General features: G+C 40.9%; 1 protein-coding gene across 1 annotated transcript in view; it reads right to left on the bottom strand.

Moving 5' to 3' along the window:
• Positions 1-2,236: 2,236 nt before the first annotated feature.
• The window catches only part of mGluR (metabotropic Glutamate Receptor), a 64,564-nt gene continuing 51,770 nt past the window's right edge, over positions 2,237-15,030 (bottom strand). The window contains exons 13-15 of the mRNA XM_086972604.1: positions 12,478-12,771; positions 6,920-7,187; positions 2,237-4,852 (exon numbers count right to left, since the gene is read on the bottom strand). Coding sequence (XP_086828730.1) covers positions 4,494-4,852; positions 6,920-7,187; positions 12,478-12,771 — 921 coding nt within the window. The 3' untranslated portion in view covers positions 2,237-4,493. The remainder of the gene's footprint in view (positions 4,853-6,919; positions 7,188-12,477; positions 12,772-15,030) is intronic.

The raw sequence follows: 15,030 nt of genomic DNA, 5'->3' as shown, positions 1-15,030 counted from the left end.
AGTTCTGCTGACTGGGTGACTAATTCCCAGATCCGCAAAAATTACCAGACCCATAAATGACGTTTCGAGGATGGTTACGAAAGAGGGCAGAAAAACACCATCTCAACTTCTCAGGAGGCAAAACATAGTTCGTGCCTCGTACGTCGAAAAACCAGCAGCAACAACAACAACAACAACAACAACAACAACGAAGCGTGTATTGAGTCGCCATGGTATTCTACCGTAGTGTTGATGTACAGGAGAAAACATGATAGCAACATTCAACAATATCGCAGGTAACAGACAAACTCAAAGTAATTCGCATTCGACTCGTGAAGGGAAGTCGCATACTCTTGATGAATATCTCTCAAACACAGAAGTCTATATACCGCATTTACATACGCTAAGTACACTACACACCCACTCACAAATACACACATGGTGTATAGTCATGAAGGAATGCCAAACCCAAACTTCTGCATCTGGTACTATCTAGCCCGAGCTGAAAGAAACGTTCGGCTCCATATACACGCTCAAAATGTGGGTAAGAAATGATGCGCTGTTTTGTCTTTCGTACGTATTAGTCATCCGATTGGGATCTTCACTGCTGGCCAAGCCGAGGGAACCTGCTGATTCCAGCTATATTGAATAATTAATGGTTGGTACCGGTGAAGTAAAAGAGGTCAGACGGGGAGATCCTTGAGTCGCAGCCTCAGTGTTCTTGCGGTTAGGGATTCATATCCATCTATATATAATACACTGCCTTGTCTGAACAATGTCAGGATCGAACACAGAGGTTCAGAGATGTTCACGTACGCTTCGCCAATACTGCAGCCCAATTTGGGATCGCTGTGTGCATAGTACACAGATTCTGGTCGAGTTCCTCTGATTTTGCCCTCTGAGCTAACGTCAACGAACTCATGTGCCTTCTCGTCGCATACTGAAGGGCTGGCAGAATATACCTGGTGCTTAGGTTTTTAGTTTTTGCAGGTAACAATCGATCAACACGAGCTCATTTCGTACGCCACCTTTCCCCTCGGTAGAAAGGACGAGTGCCAGTAACAGACCTGGATAACAGTTTTACGTATTTAGCGGTATCACGTAGAAGTCAATTCGGAGGCGGATACCTTTAGAACGGTACCATTGTCTTATCATAGTATGTATGGTTCAGTGCCAATGTTCACGTGTGACGCTTTTCAAACCCATATTCTATGCCTCTAGTAGAGTTCTGGGGAAGCACTAGAGGATGAGAGGGTGCAAAAAACTTGTGATTTTGATTGGGGGTTTTTCAGCTATCTAAAGTCGGACAACGGTCGGTTTTTGTCATTAGAGGCCTACCTGTGCAGAACTCCGATCTACATTACCGAAATTATTGCTAACGGGAAAGGTTGCAGTTGTGCCTGATTGCATCCACAATGATTACCATTTAAAGTTGAACTTCTCCTCTTAATGTCGCTTGTAGTTTTCTAATATAGATTTCCGTTTCGCTACGCTTTGATTGCGTCCTCACTATTCTGTGTCAGGCTGTAATAAATCTGTCTCATAACGATATCTGCACGTTCGAAGTTGTGTCCGTCGTGTACCTAACGGCGTGCGATGTTTGGGTGTACCTGCGTCTGTTTGTGTCAACGTGTTCTTTTCATTGACTCTGCTGCGTCGTTTGCTGTTGTCAAGCGAGACAGAGGGAAAGAGGACGGTCTCTTCCTTTTTATAATATAATAATTTTTATAATATAATAATGGGATTCAAGGGGAAATAATTTACTTGTTGCTTTCACTTAGGTTTTTGGATGGTTCCGTAATATTTACGTAGTGGTTGGTTTAGGTATCCTCTTATCTGTATGCTTGTTTATGTTTGTTTTTAAGCTTTTTTACTCGCTACACAGTAACAGTTCAGCTATTAAGAAATATACCTACATGAAGCATCATCAATATTAGTTACATAAAATTGGTATTATAATACTACCTAGCTTTGCCTGTCTAATATACAAGCTCGTTTATGTTACATTATATATATCGCCTTATCTCATTGGGTCTACACTTCAAGCTGGGCGCCGGCCGTGGCAGCGATTCGGCGTATTGATTTTGTCAAAGATGACACCTGCTCACACAAACTACAAAGTAATAACAGTCGTAGCGGTATTATCAATAGTTATTTAATGGCGAAATAATAGTCATAACTAAGAGCAGAAGTGTCGTAACGCGCACGTATATAGGCGCGCGGAAAGCCGGCAGAAGGACGGAGAGGACACGCGTAATAACGTTATGATGATGATTTCAGAGAGCACTAGTTTTATTTCTATCATCACTGATCATGACATACATATCGTTATAATACACTACATACAAGTAATAACGTTTTTTTTTTGTTGCACTGGCATTGTAATAGTAATTATAGTTAAAGTAGCAGTGGTTCATTTTGATGTTAATCGTCGTAATATATATTCGTAATCGGAAGACTTGATTTGGGCTTGCTAGAATTCGTGTAGTTTTTTTTTTTTTTTTTCTTTGTCTATGTACTACAAAGTAGTAACGAAATCTTTGTGTAGGCTGTTCTTGCTTTGTATTTGTTGCAAAGCGGGAACGACGCGTCTCGCTGGCTGGTTGCCCCTAGTGCAGAAATTGTTGCCATTATTCATTCGCTTGTCCTTCATTCCGCCCGGGCCACTCGATTTCGATGATTCGCTCACACATTGGGCCTGTACTGCATACCGTTCCTCTGCTAGTCGACGGTGTTTAGCAATTCAGCCGTTGGTCTCATTTGTAGCCGGGAGAGCCCCAACAGTTCTATTCTAATAACGATGACGGTTATTATCGTTGTCTGGACGTAAATATATCACCTACGTCAGTACGCTCTGAACGCTCCACGTGGTCCGAGTAACAGTGGACCGTTTTAGTTCGTCGAATTCTTACGTGTTCTTGCATTGTCAACATTGGAGCCATAATCTTTACCACCCCATTCGTTTTGGCCGTCTAATTCTCAGTTGTGGCTAATAATATCGGGACTGCATTTCCTCCTATTTGCTATTCACGTCTCCAGAGGCCTCAAAACGCGTAACGCATTGTTCTGTCAATGCCGGTTCTCAAGTCGGTGCTTTTTTTTTTATAGGTCATGGTTGTAGGATATCGGCCTGGGCAGACGCCGCAAGCTTTTAATCGTCGTCTACGAAGGTGTCGTTTGTTTCTTTCTTGAGTGCTCATCATTATTCTATTTGTATCGTGATATAATTGATGATCCTTTCTCTATATTGGTAGCCACAAGAGTGGGGCTTTGCTCCCAGGAGCAGCAGCCTGGTCCAGGCGGCGTAAACGGGCAGAGCTGTCAGCCTTGACGTGAACAGCGCACCCATTCCTCTATACACGTGGCAGTAGTAACATTAAATTCCTGCTAATAAGAGTCATAATACAAATTGTAGAATAGTGATAGACTAGGTAATCGGGTGCGTGAACCATAACACGATTTCGCTTGTGCTTCAATATATCCTGCGGTCAAAGGTTAACAGCACGCTATTGGTCCCAGCGCCATCCAAGATCACATTATTGCATAATCTTAAACTATATATATGATAAGCACTGGGAGATAGCGACCAATATTTTGGGCGTACTGCACGCGGCAGCAATATTGTCATTATTCTTACATTGAATGACTAGCGTCGATAGGATTTGATCTGGCATTAATAATTACCCTGAGGAACATAGTCGGACGACTCCACGGTGATTTATTTCCTCAGTTTGTCCTGGCAGCGCACGTAAACGTGATCTCGACGTGGACGAACAGCAGTTTTAAGGACGTGATTGGGAGGGATTGCATTTAGGCTCAAACGTATCGAACACGCACCGAGCAGCCGCTACACGGATATTGAAGCGGCTATAGGCGCTAAGCCGAGTTCAATAACATCAAAAATATTCAACAGCTGTCGTAAGAGAGCTTACTTTACGTTTATAACTGTAGCGGCATAGCAGCCACGTCGCTGTCGAAAGCGCTCAGTGTCGCGATCAGGCTTAGGACTTGGGTCATCTTGAAAGACCACAGACCAGTGGAACACCATTGGTCAAAAAGCCAAAATATATAAGACGTATGTAGGGACCTGTACGCTACAAGAGGGGCTGTTCTAGACTTGCATTTAGGCGCGAGCGTTATTCGGGATGCAGGTAAAGAACGACGGAAACGGATTCAACGGCTTTTTAAACTTTCGGTTTCCTGCATTCTAGTAACAACAATAACAACATCAGCAGCAGCGGCAATAACAGCGACACCAATGCCACCACTACTTTCCCGTCTACCTGCCTACGCACCTACCTATATACAATCGCCTACAGTAGAAGATCCAAAGTAGTTGCACGAGCCGAAACACCCATAGAGACTGTTATTCTCCCTTCTTAATATTACATTAGCAATGCCTTAATTTGTCAAGCATTCATGAAGCCCACAATTGACAAGATACAGTTCTGCCCGTGACGCCTTATTGTCGACTAAATGGACACTTCCAACTCTTTGTAGACTATAAGTAAATGCTAAAGACTCTGCATCGAGTCACAATCCCCTCCTCCGCGGTCGTCAACCGCTTTCATCATTGTAGATCCTTGATCGCAAGGGCTTTTGTTGCCCGTAGCGGGAGGACTGCTTGATGGCGTAGCTCGCGATGCCGAACTATATTGGCCAGGTAGTCTAGGTTGGTCGGACGTGACACACTCTCCGGTGTTCGCCCCTTGAAAGCAGCGGCCGCCTTCGATTTGTGTGGGCTGTGAACACGGTGGTGCCCCTCTTAGAGCCTGTGCCACTGTCATTTCTGGCGACGTTTGCTGGAGAGTATGTTGACTGATTGTCGCAACTGGCACAAGTTTTACAGTCTCTACACAGGAATCGGCTGTACCTGGAATGAAAAATAAGCGAAATCAATGGGTCGGTGCACGACAAGGCAACACTAAAACCAGGCAGGCGTTAGCATATGAGCGTGTACCGTGACAAAATATGTTTGTTACCTTTACGATCTAAATAATTACTCTTTGGATAAACTTTTCAGCAGAAATATGGCCAGTTGATAATTCAATGGATCGTGCTTATCGTATCGTAACGTCGTCGTTAATACCTCTATAGACACTATGGTTACATACAGCTGTTGCACACGCACAAAGAATATCCTGTAACCCTTAGATGTGAGGACATATATCTATTCCTTATAGTACACATGTTGACCATCGGAAAAATGACCTAACGATTTTTGTGACATGTGTTTATGACAGAAACTTCATAGAAACCCTGATACAAGTTGGGAAAACGCAACAACAGGTACATAATTAGATTTTCACACGTAGAACATTATATATATACAATGTTCTACGTGTAATACACGAAATTCGTTGCCTGCTCCGACTGCTACACCTTTGGGCATACGCATTAAGGTTGAAGAAAAGCGTACTTTCTACCAACATTGGTTTTTAACGTCTACATGTTTCGTTGGCCACGTCCATAAGGTTGAAAAAGCCGACTGTGAGGCGCTGAGAAACACGTTAGAATCGATCTTTGTCTCGAAGATTGTTCTAAAAGTGGGTGATATATATATAGTTTGATTGACTCTGAATGTCTTCAATAACGTTATTAAACCTTAATTTGATCGCCTTAATTTTTTATATGATTCTCACGTCTTCTTGCTTGGAGCATGACCCTACGCATGACTACGACTTGATCGCGTACGAAACGTCCCAATGCGGATCGTTTGTCAAATCTTAATCGTTTTATCCAAGATTTTCACAGTTTTGACACCACGGACCTGTATCTCACAGACTAGTCGTTTGCTTAATTTAAAAGAAAACATCACACAGTGATAACGTCAGTTGGTTGATCTGAAACAATATGGCTCGATGAAAGATAGGCTAACAGCTACCGAAGTTGTAATAAAAATGGGAGCAATTTCCTCTTTTATTTTTACATGGGAGATTATTTCCAGCCTGCTTTGTCAAAATTAGTTGTGCCTCAAAAGCAAGTACGTTTCCAAGATAAGGGAAATTTTAAATTTTGTTTCGTTCCATAGGTAAGAGAGAGCCCAGTCATGGGAATCATATGAAGGCATATAGTTTATCAAGAAGTGGAAAATATTACCTTTACCGTAAAAAGATGTGGATGTTGCATCGATATTAGGGACGTCTAATGACAGCCTTTTCTACTCAAATTAATTTTACGGTCTTTCGTCTTTATCACCGATTGAATACCAGAACTTCGCAAAGAAAGAATCTTGATAAACATTTTTTCAGCTATAGGTTTTAATTTTCAAATAAATTTAATAATATTGGCAGCTTTACTCAGAACCGGTTTAATTTTTAGGCGCTTCTAAGTCCAGGCTCGTAAATTGTGTAAGGCCGTTTCTTAGTTTTACACCGATTTGGTGAGCTTATTTGGAGAAGCGTGCCAATGTCATCGGACACATGTAGCTACGGTTAAGTAAACAAAATAAAAATTGAAATCTCAATTGAATTCCAGATCAAACCGCAGCACATACTTTCGGTTATTTTAATAAGACGATCTTACGTAAAACGTAGGCACTACTGACAAAGCGCTTCGCAGTAAGCAGACGACGGTCGACTCCACACTTAGCCTCGAAGTTATTTTTTCTAGTGAGTTATTGCCATGAACAATGTTTTTGAGCAGCTATTTCATTTAAAAGGGCAGGAGTTTATAATAATACGTCAATACTGGAACGTGGGCACCGTAGATGTTCTAGTACGTAGCTGATATTTATGGTATAGCTTTCATAAAGTATTTGGTAGTATTCGTTATTACGGCACAACAGTTGAAGTTTTTTATTACGTGCGGCTAAACTGTGGGCAGTGATCCAATTATACAACCATGATATCAAGGAAGGTGCTCGCCTTTGTCCATGATCCCATATATATATAGGCGCCGCGGAATACTTTCTCTAGTTTCTCAAGACGACAACGCGTACCTGTTGTACAGGTCGTTGGGGGTTGGTTGTTCACAGCTGTCCCGTGTCCGCTGCCCAGGTTGTGCCCAGGCGGGCCGCCTCCAGCCCCGCCACCGCCGCCTGTCGTGGATGAAGTGGGCGCTTTCTTGTAGGTTGCGCTGTTCATTGTTAGCTTACGAACGTTCTTATCAGGATGGAAGAGTATGATGTACACTTTAGGCGAAAATAAACAGAACAGGGCCACGTACGCAGACAGAGAGATTGATACACAGAGCGTTGTAATTTGGACCTGTAAGAAAAACAAAATTGGAAAATAAACAGAATTTCAATAGTAATGAGAGACTAGATGAGGTTAGTTCTCACAGGATATATGCAGCTTCAGAAACGTTTAATATTTAGAGTGAACAGACACGAAAGGGTAAACCGCAAAATCGTTTAATTAGAAAACGTATCTAAATTCACCGTACTGAATCGTGTATTTATTAAACCTTTACCAAAACTTCACAACAGCGCAAGACGACGATTACGGATATATGTCTGTATGCGCTTAGGCTAATGTCTACAATAATTTATAAGGAGGAACGAATGGATTGCTTTATATGTACACACAATATTTATTTACGCATGTTCGACTATTTTCATGTCTTATATACAATCTCGTTCGCTTGCCAACGTTGTCTGCTCGATCTCGAACTGTCCGGCGGTCTCCGATCACTGGGCTTGCCTTTAGAAAGAGTTGAAGATTGTACGGTGGGTCGTCTTCCTCGATGCTTGTCTGAATCTTCGATAAGCGGACGTTTCAGTTATTTGCAGGAATAGGGGGCAGTCTAAGTATATAAAGAGTAAGTATGTATATGCCGTATGAGTTGGGTGCACCCATTCGCTACAAGTTTCATTTGAGTATATCGCCGTGGGACTGCTGGGTGTATGGGCCAATTTGGCTTAATTAATCGAGGACCTTTGGAAGTAGTTCTTTGCAGGTCGTGATCGCAATAATTTAATATATGATGAAATCGTTATTGTCGTTTAATATGTGACATGAGTTCCATTTATTGAAAAAGTTTCGTTTCTTATCAAATGAATTTCTTCCAGTAAAAGCAATCAGTACGAATAGTTTCAGAATTATTTAATGTAGCACCAATTTCTCTCAATTTAATTAATTGCTAACTGCCCCAAAGGATTGTGTACTACTATATTTATTTATAAATGTTGAGCCCGTCGCCTTATATACAGTAATCCTAGACAAAGATTCGCTATCACACGATTAGAACGGGTCTTGGACACGACCTGAGTATAGTTACTATAAGGTAAGTTACTAAGTGTAAGTTACTATAAAAAGACAACAGGAAAATTCTAAGAATTTTCCTGTTGTCTTTTTTTATAACATGTTTATGCCTTACTTCGGTAAAGGTATAGGCTTCGCGACCTTTCGACCTTTTAAATATTTGCAAATGTACATGTTTTAGTCGCTCAGATTTATTGCGATCTAACTATTTGGAAGGATCTTAAAAAGATTGATATTCTATATGAAATGCGGTTGTCTCCAACATGCTTATCCATAGTAACCTTCTTTGCGAATAGAATTCGAAGGCAAAAAAGACATATTTTTGCGAAACGGTAAAATATCAGTTAAATACGGTAAAAATAACTTCAGTCAATAGGGAACTTCACTGGGTTCAAGTGTTAAGTACATTAGCCGTAAGCAGCAGTTGGGTTTCCTGAATCACGTTGTAGAGGGGAAAAAACTGAAACATTATGGGAGTTCGACAACTATGCGACATGTGCTATTTTTTTTTAATCCCATGCCCACTAAAGCCTTCAACACGCAATTCTTAAATTTTAAGCGAGAGAAAAAGATCAGATCTTATCTTTATCTAAGGACTGTCTATTTCAAACTCTTCGTGTCAAATGGATTTCACCTTAAATACTACTTGGCATTTACAATCGAAGCGAAGTTTTTTTGGAAAGCCGATTCTGGATGGAAGCTTTCTAGTCTTTTTTAATTTTATTTTTATATAATTATATATTACTTATATATTTATATTTTTAGGCATTCTTCCAAAATGTCGTTTTGACTGGATGATGACCACGGGTGAATTCAAAAATTTCTCAACTTAAAATAGTCTCTTAACTACAAGCTAAAAAAGCGAAAGCTAATACATCGTTGGCAAAAGTCTTCTGGATTTTGGTTTTACCCAGAGGATTCTTCCATGAATAATCGATGTAGCCCTAGCGACGACGAAGGCTTATGCTTTGATTACATTGTCCGCGAACCACGGAGACCAACAAGGGTACAAAGTCGAAGTCTCCTTCAAGCAGAAAGTATCATTTCGAAACAGATCGTGCACTTTGTAAACGTGTGCTTGTTTTTTTATTTGTTTTTCGTTAGTTTCTAGATAATTTTATGGTAGTTTCTCCAATTCGTTTACAGACCTAATCGCATCCATAAAAGAGTCCCTATTTTTCATAGTGCAATTTTACTTATATAAATGCAGTTGATTATTTCTCATATTTCATCGATCAGTCTCTTGATAATTAGTGCCCACATGCTACTGCTTTTTTTGGCTCCGTGACGGACATCGGGTGCCTCAAACACGTGATGACCAATCGTAAGTTTACACATATGGTGAGGCACGAAAGAGCTACGAGTGCGCTGACTTCGTCCATCTGGAGTCCATTTGGCCATTTGCCACAGGTCTAATAAATAATCAAGGGTGACTGACCAAGTTCTACTCGACTTAGTCACGCAAAAAAAGAAAAACTAGGATTGAGTGCGCCTCTGGTTGAAGACTACTTTCAGAGCCCTTCACCTTTGTGAGTTAGCGTTGTGCAAAGGACTACTGGCTACAACGGAAGGTTATAGTAATAACACACACGGGACAAAGAGTAGAGCCACGGGTATCTATTGCCCCTTACTGGTCTCCGTTTTTTCTTTCAGTCTGTCGTTGCCTGGTCCATCCCGTTTAAGGAAATCAGCAGGGCCGGTTCACTGGCTTCCTGGATCGCCTGAACGGGCATGGTGTCTGATGAACCGGAAAGTGTCTTGCGCCCACCAGAAACTCTCTTGCACGGGAGCTGCAGCCGCAACACACGGCTGACGCGTTCTCATTCAATTCGCTTGCAGACTGGTTTAAAGGTCGTAGTGTAGCCGACTTCGGGACACATGAGTGCTCCGACAGATACACCTGCGCTACTCTGGGGTATCCAAGCCCAGGATGCGGCAAGCCAAGTATGCCACGCACGTCAGGAAAGAAAAAGAAGCGCTTGCTTTCTTGAACTCCAACAGGGTCTATGAAGTCTGCCGCTTGGACGGACCAGTTTCCTTTCAACGCTCCATCTTGCTGAACTGACGTCTTTCATTTTCCTCTAGCGGAAATCGAGAAGAGCTATCCTTATACTAGAAGGGTTTACAAGTTGGGGCGCTTTAGCGTTACACACTACAACAGAGGAACCTCTTATAGGTGAGATACAGGCAAGCTCCTAGATGGAATGGAACGTGTCAAATACTAGAATGGCAGGCAAGCGTAGGAGAGAATGGACTTTGTGTGAAAGTTTAACGTAGTGATGGACCGGCATGTCAATGGTAGAGGGATCATCAATAAGGAGGCTAGTGCTGCGGTAACCATGGCCCACGACCCCCACTGCGTTGCCAAGGCTACTGTTGGATGAGATAGATCATTGAAGAAGGAAAGGTAGGAAATAGGTGTGTCAGAATTGTGCTATTCTCTGCTTGGCGTTTAATGTCACATACTGGTAATGGGTACGTGCATCATGGGGTACAGCGGCACTAATATAGCGACGACGCTTCTGTTGTAAAAGCACTGGTCAAGCCAGTCAGCTGCTTCATCCGAATACCCACAGCAGTCGATATCAATGTCTTCTTCATAAAATTATTAAACTTTGAAATTGAAGGATAGAATTAGGTAGTGTTGTCTTTCACGGCCACTTTATTATTACCTCGTGCAATTTAACTAATGTTAACCAAGCAACGAAATAAGGATAGCTAACTACTTAATGTATTCATATACTTTTCCAATATCAACTGTCTGAAGGAACTCTGATTTATTGTTGAGTTGCGGGACTAAATGTCGCGGCACGCAACTCAATATATGGATATATTTCGTTGAAATAGTTTAATAAGGCTCTAACAATTAATCTGTTTCTTTGCAGCAGCTCTTTTCCTTTGGTGGGATTGCCCAAATTCGCTCAGCGTACGCACCACCTAAGTATGGAAAATATATACTCACTCTCCATCAGCATCTATTCTATTTATAAGTGACAACTGTGCAATTTTTTCAGTGGTTCGGCGGGAGTCGTCATCGAATTGTCATATTTTTTCCTCGCATAAGTGGCATTTGCTACAATACCCGTCTAATTGTTTGATGGAAGTCATGTTTATGCTTTTGCTGGAGCTTTTTTTTCATAGATTTGCGGACAAATTTTCAACAGCGGCAATGTGTGGGTGGCTTGATATTGGCGTGTCGAAAGTTGTTAGAGCCTTGCTGGCTCATGTGGGGCACAGAAAGATCGGGCGTTTTTGCCGTCACAAGGTTGAACTTCAAAGAAGGCTCAACTTATGCGAAAGTCAATTTTGGACAAAATAGTTGTTGTAAGCGGGTGAGTCGCATTGGTAGTATACATATAGCCTGAATATTTACAGTCAGTCCTTGGTTATTTACGAATGTAACTTCGTTAGAAGGTCATCAAAGGAATAATCACGAGGTACTGTCGTCCAGAAAATGTTTTAGCTAACCAGAGAGAGAGCATCGATAATAGGCTTTATGCCATTATAATACGGGGTTTCTCGAAAGCACCTATTACGAATCTGTGACGAGGGCATTGCAGGTAAACAAAAAGACGAAAAAAAAATCTAGTCGGAATACGTGTTTTGTGATCAATATATGCAATAATTATCGGCAGAAAACCCTCCTAGAGCATACCATCGTCATAGAAAAGGTATAGGTACGTCTACGGCGTTTGTCAAAAAGGATTTAAGAGAAAGAATACGCTCGAACAGAATAAAGTGAGCAGCGGCAAACAGATTCGGACGCGGACTGATATTCGTTCTTCTCTATAGTTATTAGAGGAGTTTGTTATAACGACAAATTGGCTCAAAGCGAAATACTCAGTGCTGCCAAATATCCGTTATAATTTTCAAACAGCTTCACGGATGCATACTTAAACATGACCGGCACGCACAGCATGACGCCAATGCACGATCCCATGACCACGCTTCGATGACGTGGCAGCACATCGAGAAAAACAAGATTCGAGTAATGATTTCGGCCTCCATATTCTTCAGGGTTACATTCCTGCGACTTCGGTTACCTCACGGAGAGCGATACGTGGCGTATCTCATCCTACTCTCGATTTGTTTTAACAGGCCATATATGGCACGGTTAGAAGAAACTGTGCAAATCTAAAGTACACTACTGTTGAGAAATAACACATTTCAAGCCATAGAATAACGCTTACTCTGCACACTTCATGGAATATATATATATATATATATATATATATATATATAGAGAGAGAGAGAGAGAGAGAGAGGAAGCTGATCCACCGAATGAAGGACTAACCTGGAAATTGTTACCCGTCCCGAAATAAATGGGTACAAAGGCTAGCCAGATAATGCATGTGGTGTACATCGTGAAGCCGATGAACTTGCTCTCGTTAAAGTTTTCAGGAATTTTTCGCGTCTTGATAGCGTATACGGTACAAGTAGTTATGAGAAACATATTGTAGACGAGCGAAACGAGAAACGATGAATCACGGATTTTACATTTGAGGATCACTTGATTACGTCGACCTTCGGGATACTCAGTCCGCGTAGCTGGTGGCTCGAGCACGAACCAGACTAACGTAGCCATCACCTGTAATAATTTACGACAGTTGTTACTCTAGCACTGGAATCATGTTATGTATTAGGTAAGTTGTTTCCTACCTATTTAATGATGATAATTTCAGCCTATGTTTACACAGTGTGGTCGACGCAGATTTCATTCTTGAAGCACATATAGAAACGAAGTTGAAAGCGGGATCACCTTGTCGAATTTATGTGTTTGAAGGATCTTTACAAAGGTATATTCTTGTATCACGATAACAGTGTGGCCGTCCTGTTGGAAATCAAATTGGCCAGCTTTAGCAAAGCGTTTCTTAGGACTTCTTTTTTCTTTCAAGTCCAATTTTTATACAGTCGAAACATCAATCATTGGCTTAAAATGCCACTCCCCTATGTGTAGCATGTAGACTTATTGTTGTCCCGTAAATGCAATTAATTTCTCTAATCATTACTTTTCGTCTTCACGCTTCCAAATGTTACTAACAGCATGAATCATCGTTCAAATGTACATTTTCAATTTATAGTATCTCAAAATGCGTTGGTACCAAGCTCACGAACTGTTTGTCTTCAAGTTTTTAAGAAGCTGGGCTGTCACGTTCCAATGCTGTTTCTTGCCTAACGTAACTCATCAATTTGTTTGTATGTTTGTGATCTATGAGGACGATTCTACCGATGATCTTTAAATATTTCCTCTATTCGAGACATTCTCCTATCTCTAATACTCTTTTAAATTTAATTTTACTCCATTCATTATTTCCGATTGATTAAACTTTAAAAAAGAGAACAGTTAGGAAGTTAAGTTGGGTACAGCTTTTTCACACACCCCGTATATATATATACTGGAAGAGGCAAGAGTGTCTCGTCAGTTATGGGGGGTTTTCATTTCAAATATATACCCAAATTATTGGAATAAAGGGCATAAACACAAAGGCAAGATGCATGGAAGAAGGTTAGGCTATTTGGGCCAACGTTCGCTTAATGCTATCGCTGGGAACGTAAAAATCTATATCAGTATACTCGTCAAAGACCCTTTGCTAATATTAAAGTGGCTTAAATAAGCTAAATAAATACACTCACTGCAATGTCTTCATTTTCAAGGAGATTTCAAATGAAGACATTTTATATGGACAGGGTTATGTGAGGTGGTGCTAGAAAGATCACCAATGATGACGTCGGCTGAAGAAGGGACTCATTCAACAGAGCTAAAGAGCGCTGTGCTTATGGCTTTGAAAGAGGATGTAAATATATTAAAGGTATAATTATTTGTTATTATAGGTCGAAAATGATAATTTGTGGTATCAAGCAAGGTTTTTTAGCGGTTTAGGTATTGGCGCATCGACGAGTCGAAATTTGGTTTGGAAACAAAGATGCGCACACTGTTTCCCTAAGCACACCTGACTACGCTGAAGTCTCGTACACCTATCATGGTGACGCATGAGTATAATATAAATAACAGCCACGGTAAATGCTGACACATACAGGATCGAGCTTCTAGACGCATTGCCTGTTGAGATTGACAGCATATTTTTTTTCAAAAGGAGCCACATATGTTACCCATATACTCATCGGCGTTAAACCACCTTTCATCGTCCTTTCAATTCTTCAATAGGAAATTGGTACTTGATAATAATACCTACAAAACGTAATTTGTTTCCAGTTTGTCTTTGAATATATAGCTTTGGGATGGGCAAACCTATAGCAGTAGAACGGAAGCTCGGTGAAAGTAAAGCTTAGCTATCGTACTAGAAATTTAACAAACGAACGTGCAAGGTAAAGTCCATCACTGTCGAATGCGCGTGCGTCTCAAAAAGTCCCAAAAGATTAAAACTATAGAATCAGTGTTTCTTTTCTAGAGAAAGAAACACCAATAGCCCTAATCAGTAGCTTCTACCTTCGCCCATATACATATATGTGGTATATTAATCTTTTCTAATTGACTCCGTTTAACCTAACGTGTTAAAAGTACCAATTCTATAAATACGTCTATTAAGGCTCTGTCCTTACGGCATGCACAACTGGTATCAAATCATATGTTTTCCTTCTGAGCGCTTTAATTTCCACATTAATCGCACATTCATTCGATTGCGTGGCAGGCTAAGTTGCCATATAAGTCAATATATGGCAGTAGGACGATCAGATATTACAGTGCTGTGGCGATACTAACGTATATGAGTTCAGGCGTTTAGTTCATGGACCTATTCCGCTCTTGATTAAGACAGGTTTCTCTTGCTCGCTGAAAATAATTATTGTTCATATATATATTCCAAAGTTAAGGGCACTATGGGTCGAC

Source organism: Varroa jacobsoni, unplaced genomic scaffold (genome assembly GCF_002532875.2).
Source record: "Varroa jacobsoni isolate VJ856 unplaced genomic scaffold, vjacob_1.0 contig00081, whole genome shotgun sequence".
Classification (NCBI taxonomy): domain Eukaryota; kingdom Metazoa; phylum Arthropoda; class Arachnida; order Mesostigmata; family Varroidae; genus Varroa; species Varroa jacobsoni.
Note: the sequence above shows the minus strand (reverse complement) of the source record. Positions and strands in the feature narration are given on the sequence as shown.